This window comes from Octodon degus, unplaced genomic scaffold (genome assembly GCF_000260255.1).
Source record: "Octodon degus isolate 3935 unplaced genomic scaffold, OctDeg1.0 scaffold00080, whole genome shotgun sequence".
Lineage (NCBI taxonomy): Eukaryota > Metazoa > Chordata > Mammalia > Rodentia > Octodontidae > Octodon > Octodon degus.
Genome location: NW_004524656.1, coordinates 4,740,944 through 4,755,710, shown reverse-complemented (window position 1 = coordinate 4,755,710; position 14,767 = coordinate 4,740,944). Strand labels below are relative to the sequence as shown.

At 40.3% G+C, this 14,767-nt stretch overlaps 1 protein-coding gene across 1 annotated transcript in view; it reads left to right on the top strand.

The window, feature by feature from the left end:
• The window catches only part of Arhgef12 (Rho guanine nucleotide exchange factor 12), a 190,842-nt gene extending 176,763 nt beyond the window's left edge, over positions 1-14,079 (top strand). Inside the window, exons 30-39 of the mRNA XM_023721086.1 lie at positions 448-523; positions 1,003-1,170; positions 2,337-2,424; positions 3,078-3,164; positions 3,308-3,387; positions 3,647-3,880; positions 6,650-7,117; positions 7,899-8,215; positions 9,557-9,626; positions 10,201-14,079. Of these exons, the coding sequence (XP_023576854.1) occupies positions 448-523; positions 1,003-1,170; positions 2,337-2,424; positions 3,078-3,164; positions 3,308-3,387; positions 3,647-3,880; positions 6,650-7,117; positions 7,899-8,215; positions 9,557-9,626; positions 10,201-10,211 (1,599 nt within the window). The 3' untranslated portion in view covers positions 10,212-14,079. The remainder of the gene's footprint in view (positions 1-447; positions 524-1,002; positions 1,171-2,336; positions 2,425-3,077; positions 3,165-3,307; positions 3,388-3,646; positions 3,881-6,649; positions 7,118-7,898; positions 8,216-9,556; positions 9,627-10,200) is intronic.
• Positions 14,080-14,767: the final 688 nt, after the last annotated feature.

The following is a 14,767-nucleotide window of genomic DNA, read 5'->3' as shown; positions in this document are numbered from 1 at the left end:
AAAAATTCTCTTACTAATAATTTATTGACATATAGAGTGAGCATTGGGCCTTTCATGTTGAATGCCATTCTTTACAACTTCCTTTAGAATTGGAACTGTAAGGTTCAAAAGCCTCTTAGAGACAAAGCTATACATTATGTGTCTTCTTCATCCTAAGGCATGGGATGGAAATGCAGTAGCTGTGTGTTGGTAGCTTCATTTTCCTAAGCTGTTATCATCTATTTGGAGTGAGATTTGGAAGATGACACATTCCTGAATGTTTTTTCTGCAAGATGCCGTTTCTTTTTAAAAATATTTTTTTCAGGTTTATTCCCCTTTTAAAACTGACTGCAATAATAGTTGAATGCAAATCATATCTTACATTAAGAGTGTTTTGAAAAGAGATCAGATTTTATGGAAAATGATCTGAGTGCTTAGAAATAATTTGTATACATTATTGTTTGGCAGAATTTAGATTTAACAAAAAGGAAGATGATTCATGAAGGACCATTGGTCTGGAAGGTGAATAGGGACAAAACTATTGGTAAGTCTGACTCATCTGTCAGATTTTGGGGAGTAGTGGAGAAAGGGAAAGAATAATAAAGGTCCTTTTTGCCAAAGGGAGAAAAGGAAGAAACACTCACAGTTTACAGTGCAGTAGTCAGCATGCTACTTTGTGTTCTTTAGACAACTGTGGGAAGTCTGTTTGTGTTACTTTGTGTTATTTGGAGTGTGTTCAATGTTTATTTAGGGATGGAGCAGAAAACCTGGTCATGAATCAGTCCTATTTCTGTGAGTCTTAGTAGTAAGTTGTCTTTAAGCCAGTAACTCTGAGCTAACTTCAGTGAAGAATTATTGTTTTTAGTTTTTATTGGTCATAGACCGATTGCTTTGGTGAAATACAGTAAAAAATGGATCAAATCAATTTTTAGATTTAGGGAAGTAAAATTTCCCACTCAAATTATTAAAAATTAAATCTACTCAGTTTCTGTACTTCCCACCTTTCTGCATTTTTATTTCTAGATCTATATACATTACTGCTGGAAGACATTCTGGTGTTGTTACAAAAGCAGGATGATAAACTGGTGTTGCGGTGCCACAGTAAGATTCTGGCATCTACAGCTGATAGCAAACACACGTTTAGTCCTGTCATTAAGTTGAATACAGTGCTGGTTCGACAAGTAGCAACAGGCAAGTATGTTTACTGGAGGATGCTAACCCTCAGATTAACTGTAAAGCGCCGGGAGATATACTCTGTTGGTAGCACAACTGGTATAGGGTTTTGTTACTTACTGATATTTTGAAAAATAAGTGAAGTTTGTTAAAACTGAATTTAGCCATGTGTGGTGGCACACTCCTGTAATCCCAACACATGAGAGGCTGGGACAGGAGGCCACCCTAGACAACATAGTAAATTCCAGGCTAGCCTATACTATAGAGTGAGACCCTGTCTTTAAAAGCTACATAAAAAGGAAGTAAAACATGGAAAAAAAGTTAAGAATTTACACCTCTGCAGTACTTAAGATGTTTTGATTCTCTGAGTTATTTTCTGCTTTTGAAAGTTTTTGCGATTCTTTGGGGGTCTACTACATGTTTAAATCATTTATAAATGCCAGTGAAGATAGAGAATTGAGAAGTTAATTCCCACAAGAGGTCTTTGACTAGAGAAGTGTGTTTTTTGATTTGGTGATGGTGGGGAGATAAAAACAGAAGAAGTGGGTGTTTGGCTTTTTCAAGATTAGTTCATATTGGCAAGTTATATTTTTACTGTACCACAATACCCCTTTTAAAGCTTGTTACTGTCATAATGGCAAAAATAAGTTTCTGACCTCTTTTCTCTGCCAATCATTGAATATTATTAATAACAGTTTAGCAGAAGCACAGTTGAAATAGTTAGAAAGGAATAATAGTACCTAGTTCAGTTCTTGGACTTTGACCTTTTATTTGTTTTGTTTTGTTTTCTTTTCTTTTTTGAGTGCCAGAGACCAAACTCAGGTCCTTGCCCTTGCTAAGCAGGCACTTATTCCACTGAGTTGTGTCTCTGTCCAGGACCTCTTGTTTCTGATCTTCACTGGGAGTAGTACCTAATTTTTATAATCTTTGTTTTATTTAAGATATATATATATATATATGTATATGTGTATATATATATATGTATATGTGTGTATATATATATATATATAATGTAGTAACTGATACATTTGAGTAGATAGCTTGATGACTTTTTAGGGAGGAAACATATACAAACTTTATCTGAATTAAGATGCAGAATATTCCTAAGAGCCTAGAAATACTACTCATAGTCTCTAGATCAGAATGGAAGGATGAATTTTGTGTTTTTTTTTTTTTTCCTTCAGATAACAAAGCTTTATTCGTCATCTCCATGTCAGATAATGGGGCCCAAATTTATGAACTGGTGGCCCAGACAGTTTCTGAAAAGACTGTGTATGTATCACCTACCTTACTGTCATTAATATTTTTATTATCCCGTATGTAATATTACACAAACTCAACTTCCTTTTAAAAGACTCTGAAAACTGAACACAGTATTATCACCAACTATCTCCTTCTCTGTCCTTGTAAAGATTGTCCCCTAACAACTTCGGCTTTTTTAGATTTAAATCTTTCATTTTGATTTTATTCTAGTGAAAGAAATTTTCTTTTCTTTTCTCTTGTCTTTTTTTATTCATTTTAATGAGAAAAAAATGATAAAATAACAATGAAATAGTTTCGAAACAGGTTAGGATAGTTACAATACTTAATACATTGCATATTGTCTTCAGGGTAGTTATTCAGAGGACAAGATGGAGACATGATATCTTTGTCTAAATAATATTAGTATAAACCTTTTTTCTCAAGCAGAAGAAATTTTCTAAAGAAAAGTTCTCAGAAGTTTCCAGTGACTGTGTATAAATGGACAGTGTATCTATCACATTGTTAGGTTTTCTTTATCACTTTAGAGTCTCAGCTAGTCTTACGTTGCTAGTGTTGGCAGAATTGTTGCTTTATTCTGTTTTCTTGTTTTGCTTTCTGAGTGTATTTAAAAGGTATTTTTTTCTTTCCGTCTGTAATTTGGATTCCTTTCCCACTTCCTGAAGCTGGCAGGACCTCATCTGTCGAATGGCTGCGTCAGTGAAGGAGCAGTCCACGAAGCCAGTGATTCCTCTGCAGTCGCCGCCTTGCGAGTGAGTGAGCTTCGGTGTCCTAATGGGCTCGTTGTGTAATAGGATTTTTGCGTTTTGGGTCAGAAAAAAATATATCGTTCTTCTGTTTGGTCATAACAATGTTTGGGCATGTCCTGAAGCACAGTGTGTTTTTTCTTCTACAGAGGAGACAATGATGAAGAAGAACCTCCAAAATTAAAAGTGGAACATCATGGCATTTCAGTCACTAATCTACAGAGTCCAGGTAAACTTGAAAGATAACTTTCTGCCTACTAAAATGCAAAGAAACTTGGAAGCTTTTGGTTTATGCAGGTTCTAGCATTTTGAAAACTGTTTTGGAGCCTTCACTGTGCCAGCATAGCACTGTCCTGAGTGTTGGATATTCTACTTAGCAGATCTCTGTAGCTTAGGTGGTTATTATTTTCCAAGTAGTTCCTGAATGTTCGTGTTAAGGTTTAAAGTTTTATTAAGATATACTCTGCCTTTTCCATTCCACTGATTAGATAGAGATTTGGGATTAGAATCTTCCTTAATATCATCAAAACCTCAGACCCATTCACTGAGTACTTCTGAAAAATCAGAGGCCGTTGATCTCTTTGTGGCTGAGAGACAGTTTGCAAAGGAGCAGCATGCAGATGGGACACTACAGGAAAGCGGAGAAAACTATCACATCACAATCCCAGATCCACACGTGCCTGTCTCAGAGGAACGGTGGGCATTGGATGCACTAAGGAATTGTAAGTTTTATTTATAACTTACTACAGGTACTTGGGTTGTTTGTTTGTTTGTTTGTTTGTTTGTTTTTTGAGGGAGGGTCTTACTATGTAAGTTGTTCTGACTAGCTTGAACTCACTATGTAGCCCAGGCTAACCTCGTACTCAGGGTGATCCTCTAGCCTCAGCCTCGCAAGTGCTGGGATGATGGGTGTACCACATCTCTTAAGTCCAGAAGTTGTGTAATACACTGAAGTTATCTAGGGGGAATCTAAAGAAGTCTAAGCTATAACTTTTCCCTTCAAGAAATTTGTATTTTAGTGGGGAAGATGATGGAAACTCTGCCTACCCATTCCACCCCCACCTTTGAGTCAGCATTGCTCATGTGTCAAAATTCATCTGGATTGGGGTGAACAGAGAAGGGAGACATTAGAGAACAAGAGAGATATGATTACTGTATTGAAGGATGGGTAAGATTTGAACAGGTTTGTGAAAGAACAGAAGTCATTCAGATAGGAATAATGATAGGACCAAAACACAGAAAGGACGATATAAGGATACTGAGGAGCAGGGAGGCTGTGGCAGGGGCTATAAGTGAAAGGGGTGTGGAGAGTTGGGAAGGTTGAAAGCATGCTGTTGTGTCCGGCTGTGGTGAACTTCGGACACCAGACTGGGGGCTCTATGCCTCAAGGAGCCCATCACAGTGTTGTAAGCCTTTTCGAAACTATGCGTGTCCTTCTGGCTCTCTCTTGGACATCGTAATATTCTCTGCCAGAGTTCAGCGCTTGCACGTGCTCGTGTGCACACGCATGCACGCACACACACATCGGCACTCTGCTAGCTGCCTCCTTCCCCTCTAGCCTAGCTGAAAATCACCAGCAGCCGTGGGAGACTAGCATATCTTCAGGTGTAAGGAAGTGGGGGAAAGTCTATAAATAGTTGCTCTAGCTGTAGAAATCCACTAGAGGTTTTAAAGCTAGGGCATGACTAATGATAAAAGATTACTCTAGGGGCCGGTCAGATAGCTCAGTGGATTAAAGTGCCTGCTTAGGCAGAGTGCAAGGACCGGGATTCGTTCCCAGTGTGCCGTGCCAGGGCCGGGCCCTGCCCCAGGCTGTGCTGAGACTTTCATTGAGACTGGGCATGGTGGTGCGCACCTGTAATCCCAGCGCTTGGGTGACTGAAAACAGCAAGGATCACTGAGTCCAACCTGTGTAGTAAGACCCTGTAGACCCTGTACTAAATACATAAAAAATAATAAACAAATAAATAAAAAGATTCTAGTGGAGAGCTGCTCAAGGATTTTAATGGAAAGAGGGCTGGAGTGGTGCACTTGCTCAGTGAGCGATTATAGTGGTCTGGGATCGATACTGAAAGGGTTTAGACTAGAATGATTTTAGACTCAAAGGAGGAGTCATCACATTTTTAGAATAATTGACTTATCTGGCTATGAGGGCAAAGAAAAAGGAGTATCTGGAGACAGTGGCAGTATTCTTTTCAGTTGGAACTAACAAGCAGAAGGAACCTCTACTCCCTTCTCTACCTTCCATTTTAAAACATGTCAAGATTAAGATAATGAAGGACAAGCCATTCAAGAGAAAGTGAGTGGAGGAAACTTGGACTTTTAGGCCTGGTGAGATTGGGAAGAGAAATTTGGGTGCCAAAGCCATAAGAATTCATGGCATCTCTCTGAAAGTGAATGTAAAACAGAAAGATGATCAGACACGCAGACACATATGGAAGCTGTTTACCTGAAGAAACATCAGGTACCTGTGAAGCCCATTATGATGCTAAGGAATTGGCCATCGAAATCTACCCTTAGATTCTCCTGAGTGAACAGGCTTAGTGATTCTGATGGTTTGAGTAACGTTACCCAAGAGCACTGTCACTGTATCAGTGAACTCGGTACGATTTTAGCCCATTCAGAGTTTAACTGGGTCTTACTCAGTAAACTAAAGAAGCTGCGCCACTAGTACGGTAGTTACTTCGAAAAGTACTGATCAGTCTCATTTTTGAAATTATACATATGTACATGTACATATATATGTATATGTGTATGTTACTGCCAGTCATTGGAATTAAATTTTATTATTTATTTATTTATTTATTTTTGGTGGAACTGGAGATTGAACGCAGGCCCTTGTGCCTGCCAGGGAAGTGCTTATTCTACTGAGCCATTTCCCCGGCCCCTGGAATTAAATTTTATAACGAGGCAATTTTATCTGTTCAGCCATTTTAGGAGATTCTTGAGTTACTATAAATCATAAAGCAAGTGTTGTATGTGTCTAATAAAAATGTGGAGACATACCAATACGTACAGTGTTTGCTTCAGGACAAAACCGCACGTTTAGCTTTTTTGTCTAACCTAGCACAGCCTTAGCATCCTTATGTCCCTTTAGATTGTTATTTCAGTTGCACAGAAAATAGTGTTTGTGTGTGGAATTTTAAGCAGGAACACTTACCTACTTAGGATGCTTAACTCTCGTCAGTGCTAGTTTAGTATTCTGTGTTCTTTAGAAGATACACATTACTTCTTTTTTTCAAAACAAGTGATTGTATAAAATAAATATTTTGGGACGAGGGCTGTAGTTCAGAGCTAGAGTGTTGCCTAGCATGTGTGAGGTTCTGGGTTCAGTTCTCAGTACTGGAAAAAGATTAAAATTTTGGTTATATAATCAAAAGGTACTTAGTTTAAAGATGATTGGTAATTTAGCTAATCTTGGCAATCTAAATGTGCTTTTCTTTTCTTTCTTCCTCTTGTTTTTTACTTCCTCCCCTGCCCTAACTTGTCAGTGGGTTTGTTGAAGCAGTTACTGGTACAGCAGCTGAGTTTGGCTGAGAAGAGCAATCAAGAAGACTGGCAGCATTTCCCCAGACACAGGCTATCCTCTCAGGAGGCACAGGCTGACCGTGGAATCCAGAACTCTGGAAGTACTAAGGCCTACCATCCTGCCGAAGGACAGATGCCCTTTAGAACTGGAACTGGTGACACTGCAGGTTGTTACAGTGCACGGACTTCAGCTGAATCTGTTCCACTGGATTCAGTGGTACTGGCATCCCAAGACAGCCAGGCAAGTAACATTTTAGTAATGGACCACATGATTCTGACCCCAGAGATGTCTACCACAGATCCAGAAGGGGGTCTTGATGAGAGTGGAGAGCACTTTTTTGATGCCCATGAAGCACATTGTGATGATAATCCATCAGAAGGTGATGGAGCAATTAAAAAAGAAGAGAAGGATGTTAATTTACACATCTCAGGCAAGTTTCTTTATCTTTAAATTTTTATTTTGATCATTGTTAACTGTCCTGTATACTGGGGTGAATATTGTTTCAGTATCCGAGCATTATTTGTGTGTATTTCTGTATGTTATTAATTTACTCCTTCATACAGGAAATTACTAGCGTCTAGGAAATAGAGAACTGAGTAGAATATAGGGAAGTCCCCTGTTCTCAAGAATTGTAATTACTCTTAGGCGAAAGAGTAGGAAGAAGAAAACAGATGTCCGCCTTAGCAAGAAAATAAGTCAGACGGGGCCGAGTGATGAGGGCAGTCAGGGATTGCAGGGAAGTGGACTTTTGCTGAGCACAGCTCCCTGCGGGTGCCTGGGAGCACTTTTGGTCTGGGCATGCGAGAGAATGTGGGAGGGTCCAGAGAAGAGCCGTGATGGGTAGAGCAGCGTGTGCTGGTGAGATCCTATAGGACTTTAGACTTCCAGCTTTATTTATTTTTATGAGCAGAATATATTTATTGAGGGAAAGAAAGCTCCTGTCTGAGAGAGGGAAAGGAGGGGCCTGAGCGGGTTGTCCTCCAAGGCTTCTAGCTTTAAAATTTGCAAATGCTAATGTGAAATTATTTAGGAGCTACCATGAAAGTTTACCAAGTTTAGCTGTAATCTGACATAAGTACATCCTGGTAGACTTGAACCTTTGGAGTTAATAGATTTCCTTAGTAGCTGTTTAGTCGTCAGCACAGAAGCCTGTTTTCTGACTTCCTAACGTCAGTGCTCATCTCACCGGAGCACTCTGTCTTCTTCGATAGGAAATTGCTTGATTCTTGATGGCTATGACGCAGTGCAGGAGAGCTCCACAGACGAGGAGGTGACTTCCTCATTCGCCCTGCAGCCTGTGGCAGGCATCCCTACTGTGGACTCTCCCTACCAGCAACAGTACTCTCCCCAGAGTGCTCATTCTGATGGGGCAGCTTCACCATTTACCACGGAATTCCTGGTCCAGCGGCGCTGGGGAGCTGTGGAGGATTCCTGTTTTGAGATCCAGAGTCCTTCCTCTTGCACAGACTCGCAAAGCCAGATCATGGAGTACATTCGTAAGATAGAGGCTGACCTTGAACACTTAAAGGTACCTTACACTTAAGCATCTATAAGACTTAATCATAAGAAACACGCTTAGCAGAACAAAAGTAAGGAATCACTGAAATGCCGATGCAAGTAGACTTGTCCAGGTTTTGGATCTTTAGGGTTTTATTCATAATAGGCATAGATAAAAAGCTAAGATGTACACTGTTTATCTTGTGACATATCACAAGCAGAGAAAATGTTGTACCTCTGTAACTGTTTGTGTTTTTAAGTTTAAGAGTGTCAAAATGGCCTGTAAGCCCAGCACTTGGGAGGCAGAGGTAGGAGAGTTGTGAGTTTGAGCCCAGCCTGGGCTTCATAGTGAGTTCAAGGCCACCCTGAACTGCGTAGCAAGACCCTGCCTCAACCACTTCTACCCTTACAAAAAAAAAAAGTTAAATACCCAGGAAGTTGTCGGGCAGCCATCAGATAACATAAACAGTAGGGTTTGTGTAGTTCTGAATTTGGGCTACGAGTTGCTGTGCCTTGCTGTGACCTGTTAATCACCTGTGACTCATAAGGTCATGCTGGGAGTTTTCTAGGTGCCATGACAGGCAGCAGCTGGCCTCAGAGGCTCCTGCAATCCACACTCTTGGACATGAATAGGATGTTTTAGAAGTTGGTACTGGAAGATGTCTCTGTTTCAAAAATGACTTATGTGGCACTTTTGAAGAAAAGGACCCTACTACAGTTGGCCTTTGGTAGACGGCAGCTAGTGGATAGAGTTCATGTATTTTTTATCACATCATTTAGTTGGAAGGCTTTAGGAACTGATTTAAAAGCATGTTCTTCATCTTTTAGCTAAAGATTGTTCACTCTTAATTTTTTTAACTTCATATAGTAGATTTTCATATGACTAAATGAAATAGCGAGAAGCCTGCTGTGGGCAGTTGGCCCTCGAGTAGTTTCTACCACATGATGTGAGGCTGCATTCAGGCTCCTGCTGGAGAGGGAGAGTTGCCTTTCCTGCCCACCCTCATGCACATACATTTTTCCTGGGGGTATTTGAAGCTGGTCAAAGGAGGAATGAAAAAAGAGAATTTATTTTCCCTCTATACATTAACAAAATTATTATTAGTAGTAATATCTTGTTACCGGGGATTGAATTCAGGACTTATGCTTGCCAGGCAGGTGCTTATGCCACTGATATGTCTCCCTAACCCTTTAGTAGGTCCCCAAGCCTCACTCACATTAACAAAATTATTAATGGTCAGTATTAATGTTGAAATCTCCCTAACCCTAACGCAAACCATAAAATGCCTTCTTTCCTACTTTGAACGGTTTTTTGTTTTTTGTTTTTCTTATGCTGTCCAAATGTCCAAAGCTCTCGGGTTTTATTTTACAGAAGGTGGAGGAAAGCTACACCCTTCTTTGCCAAAGGCTGTCTGGATCAGCCCTCACAGACAAGCACTCAGGTATATGAAATTGTGGGTATCTGACTCTAGAATCATCCTGCCAAAACAGTACATTGAATAGCAGATTTATTATTCTTTAAAATGAAAACCTCCTGAGATTCCATTTCTCTTCTGTTTTTAAAAACTGTGTTTCTAAACATCATATATCAAGTGGAAGCTCTTGTCTGCTGACAGTGCTCTTCTTTTTCTCAGAAGAACTGCCATTGTCAGTTCCCACGCTATCCCTCTTTTCTCTTGCTCTTCACCTTTTCAAAAGCACAAGCATCAGGACACCTGATAAATCATGAATTCATTGTGTTGTGCTAATGCTACTATGACTTTCCAGTGAGGAAAATTGGTCCTCCTCATACGTCAGTGCCTTTCCGACAGTGAGGCCAGCGTCTCCCTTTGACTACGTGTCAGTCTTTGTTTACTGCCACAGCGCATAGTCACTAGCTTGGATACTTCCAGGAGGTACTACAAGCACATACCCTTGCCCACAGATTTCATACGTTCTTCTTGGAATTTTGTTGTTTGGGGTTTTTGCCTGTTCAGTTGTGCTTAACCCAGTTTGCATATATCTTTTTCTCCTCAGATAAAAGTTAGAGCCGAGTGTCCTGGAGGTGACTGCAGGTTGTTGGACTTTGAGCATCGGCCTTGTATCAACCACATCCCGGCTCAGTGTGGATGCAGATAGTGTGCTAGAGGACCTGCCTGAGAACCGCTGGGGACTAGCCATGTCCCAAGGTGCCCGGAGCGGGACTAGTTCTTCACAGTCTGGCAGCTCACTGGCCTGTCAGTGAGGGAAGGTCCATTGCCTCACTCTCCTCACTGTTGGAAAGTCATTTTGATTCAGAACAAAAACCAAATGTATAGAGCTTTGGGTGTAGTATATAAAATTGTACTTAGACATAAGAAAAAGAGAAAATCAGATGTATTTATTTGACTCATTCCATATTTGAAAGCACATTTTAATTTTTATTTGCTCTGTTTTGTTTTAAGTAGTGAGAGTTTTAGCCTTTTGTATTTAGTACACCCAAGGATCAATTGCTCCTGAAGCAGAGGTCAGGATGGGGTACAAGAAGGTTAATAGAGAGGTAATACAAAAGCGAAAGCGAGAAGGGGAAGGGAGGAGAAACATCTCACCTTCACTGAAGTCCGTGCCATGCCCTCCACTGCCCAGAACACTGCTTTTCTGAGGGTTCCCCTGCGGGCATGGTGTGCTCTGTGGCCCTTAGGTGCAGAGAACTCAAGCTGGGTGCTGCCCAGGTGAGCAGAGTATGTGGGCTTCCTGCCACCCGGGGCAGGTACTTCTCTAGCTGGGATCTGCCCCCAGTTAACAAGAATCCTCAATGTTCTAAATAGCAGGGACTTGAAAATGGGTGTATTTTCTTCTATTGTCTTTTTATTGAGGGTTGGGATTTGGGAGGGAAAAGAAAGCAAATTTTTATTTTCTTGATTATAAATTTGTTATTGGTATTGTTTCATTTGTATAATTATGCATTAGATATTGGCACTTGTGTAAAAACATCCCTGCAGATTGAGCAGGAAGTAACAACAAACAAATGGAAATGCTTCCGTGGTGGTGGTGGTGGCGGTGGTGGCAGTGGTGGTGGGGGTTGCTAAGGAAGGGCGGGATGGGGGGAAGAGTTTGGGAAGGTTATCTAAACTGAATCACTACTGAGTTGAACCATGGCTGTTGTTAGCCACCGGTACTGCTAATTGTAAGGCCAGTAAAATAATAGTACCTGGAGGTTTGACTCGAATTTTTTGCACTGATGGTGCCAAAGGGCTCATTGAGCCCCAAGGAGAACACGCTGGAGTGCACAGAGATGTGGTGGAGGCGGCAGAACTGCTCCCAGCAGCTCCAGAGGCATGTCCTCTGCCTTTGCCACTGCAGCTCTGCTCACTGGGCCTCGAATGACCTTAGGAAATGCAGGCCAGAGTATACGCTGGATGCTGCAGCAGCGTTGGGGCTGCCTGTGCCAGGGTGATAGCAACGTTGGCAGCGCCCGCAGAGGACAGACGTGGCAGAAGTGTGACTTGAGAACTCCTTTAACTACATCAGCTGTCTGATGTTCTTTGTGCATTAGGTAAATATTATTGAAATACTTTTCCGACTAAAAGTCATTTGCTAATCTGTAAATTCTGTTAATAAACAAGGAGTTCGTCCATTGCTTACATTTTTCAACAGTGCCCACTAAATTCTGTGGGTAGTCGGTTATAATTTTATTCTTTCCGACAGTCCCCCCAGCCCTACCCCAAAAGGGAAGTTTTCCTCTCACCATAAGTGGTAAGGATTCCCAACTTTTATAAACACCACTACAGCTTAACAAGCTCGTTTATTTGTGTCCAGATTCCTGTTTCTGTTCTTCAAATTTGGCCTGTTTTTAGGTAGATCACCTTTTATCTTTGTACCTCATCTATCAATTGCAATTATATTTCTAGTCATAGGTCAAGTATAATTCAATCAGAATGGGCTTTAAAATTTTAGAAGCAGAAGCTAATATATAAGTGAAGCTTGGAATTTGGAACTTTCTGTATCTCTTAGGAGAATCAAGTAGAAACCAAATGGTTATATTGTGCTGCTGGAAATAACTTCACTCCCAAGGAAAAGGGTTACGCTTGTAGCCATCTGCCACTAAACTATGAGGAGGCAGGAGAGAGGTAAATGTAACACGATGTTCCCCTTAACCGCAGACACTACAGGTCACTGCATAATTCTCTAGCACTCAGAAAACTTGAATGGAGCTTTGTTTGCTCGTCAACATCAGCCGTTATCTTGTTCTTCATGATTATTTTTTGCTTTCTCTCCTTTGCACCATAACAGAGCTAACTGAAAAAAAATACTTGGACTATAGCTGTAATACTTGCAAATGAATTAGATTTTCAATTGAAGCCCCAGGACAAGTTAATTCTGGAAACAAAACAAAACAACACCGTTTTGAGCATTCCTTTGATCTTACCTTTTTCCTTTCTCCCCCTCCAGCCTGGCTTCCCATGCCTCCCATTTCATCTTGGCCATTCATTATAACCAAATCCACAAGATTCTCCTGTCTGCCTCTTAGGATGATTGAGTGAGATTTTTTCCCTATCTTTGAGTGAGACTAGTTCTCATCTCAAAGTGGTTAAAGTTATATGACTACAAGTTGGAATCTGTTCTTGTGCAAGGAAATGGAAAATAGTCTTCCCAAAGCCAGAAAGCTCTGTGGTAGCTGTGGAAGTGACCTGCAAGTGACACTCAGCTCTCTAGCCGGCTCAATGGCTCCTTTGCTATGAAGTGCCAAATTACATTAGAAGTGTCTCCCTCCTTTTTAGAGAACAGACTTAAGGCAATCAGAGAAGTGCTGTAATTTAAAAATATCATTATCATCCTTACCATATATTTTATATACTTTAAAATCAGCTAACTTGGACTGTTAGAGTTATGTTGGCTTTTAGAACTTAAATTTTAACTATTTATTATATTGCATGGGAGGTACATAGTAAGAGCTTTCGGCTTTCTTTCCCCCAAAACAACTTCTAATGACTATTACGAAGTAAGTCCCCTTTTATTTGTTTCTTACTGTTTTGAGGAGGGAGAAAGAGCTACTGTGACAACAGAGGAAAAAGATCTTTTCTTCCCTGATTCTTAGAAGATATATTTCCTGCAAATTGTCATTTCTTGGGTCTTTTTTTGACATTTTGTAAATTACCGCATTACCTGGGGCATCCATATTTCGCTGTGGAAGCTGTCTCCCGCGAAGTTGCTGCGTGATGTTACTTGGAACTGCTAGAGTGCTGGTCAGTGTTTCCTTTCCTACGGGTCCTGGAGGACACTGCAGAGGATAGGGCGGGAGCGCTCCGGATGCAGAACTATGAGCAGCTTCCTGCAGCGCGCTGTGGGCTAAGCCCCTCCCCCCGTTTTGTGTTTTCTGACATGGCTGCCTTTTTAGAGTGATCTGCAAAAGCATTCTGTCTTCAGGAATTCCTGTTGTCTTACTCCCTAGGCCTTCACCACTGAAGCTGGGCGTTGTGGTAATAAATTAGTAGGGACATATGTACCTCCTCGAAGGAAGCCTCCCTGCCGTTTCCAGGTGCCAACTGCTAAGCAGAAGTATTTCAAAAATGGTAACTGTAATGTGCACACTGTTGGTTATTTTTAATAAGCTTCTTCCTACTAGAACATTTTATTTTCCTGTTCACCATACAATCATGTACTCTTTAACAGAAATTGCTTTTAAAAAAATCTGGAACTATCTTTAAAAGAACTTTATTAATAATCATGTATTTTTACTGATCACATTTTGAAATACCTAAAAGACTTTATTGTTCTAATTATCCAGATATACCTTTGTAAAATAGCTCTTTTATGAATTAGCTAATAAGGCTGTATGTTTCTGGAACAAAATATTGGTCATCTAAAAACTTTCTGTTTTCTGGGGCCTGGGAAAATAGAAAATAAGAGTTCAAATATTAAATAAGCTTAAAGGAACCAAGTATGTGACTTTTTATTTGTGTGCATTTTTATTGTCTTACACAATTTATTTTAGAAGAGTCAAGGAGCTTGTAGCTCATGACAAAGTCTCAATGGCAGTACTCAGACGCTTCCCACTTGCAGGAGTATCTGCTGTATCCTCCATGAACCTCCTCAGTAAGGTAGCGGCCAGGATTCTGCCAGAAGCAGACAACATTGTAGCTGTTTAAAAAATAGTTTTATTAAGATACAAATCACATATCCCACGGTGTATCCATTTAAATGCACACTCTGTTGGGTTTTGGTTTATTACATTAATTTAAAAAAATTTTTGGCAAAATATATATGACATAAAATTTACCCTTTTACTATCTTGTTTATAATTCAGTAGAATTAATGAGCCATCGATTTGGCTCACTTGAAGATAGCTTTGGTTTAATACTACCCTAAATGAAAAAAGATACGTTTATTGTCATTCCTGTTCCCAGAGCTGAGCTTCCTAATGTACAAATACATTGTGCTTTTATTGATGCTATTTCAGCTAAGAAGGCTTGCTGGCTTTTGATGTGTCCAAAAGTCAGCATGTTGGTTTTGAAATAAGGGTTTAATTTGACCCATTTTGGGATTAGTGTTTTAGTCTTTAGGATTTCAGAACACGTATGACACGGAGAAAAACAAAAAATGCTTACTACGTATTTTGTAAGGT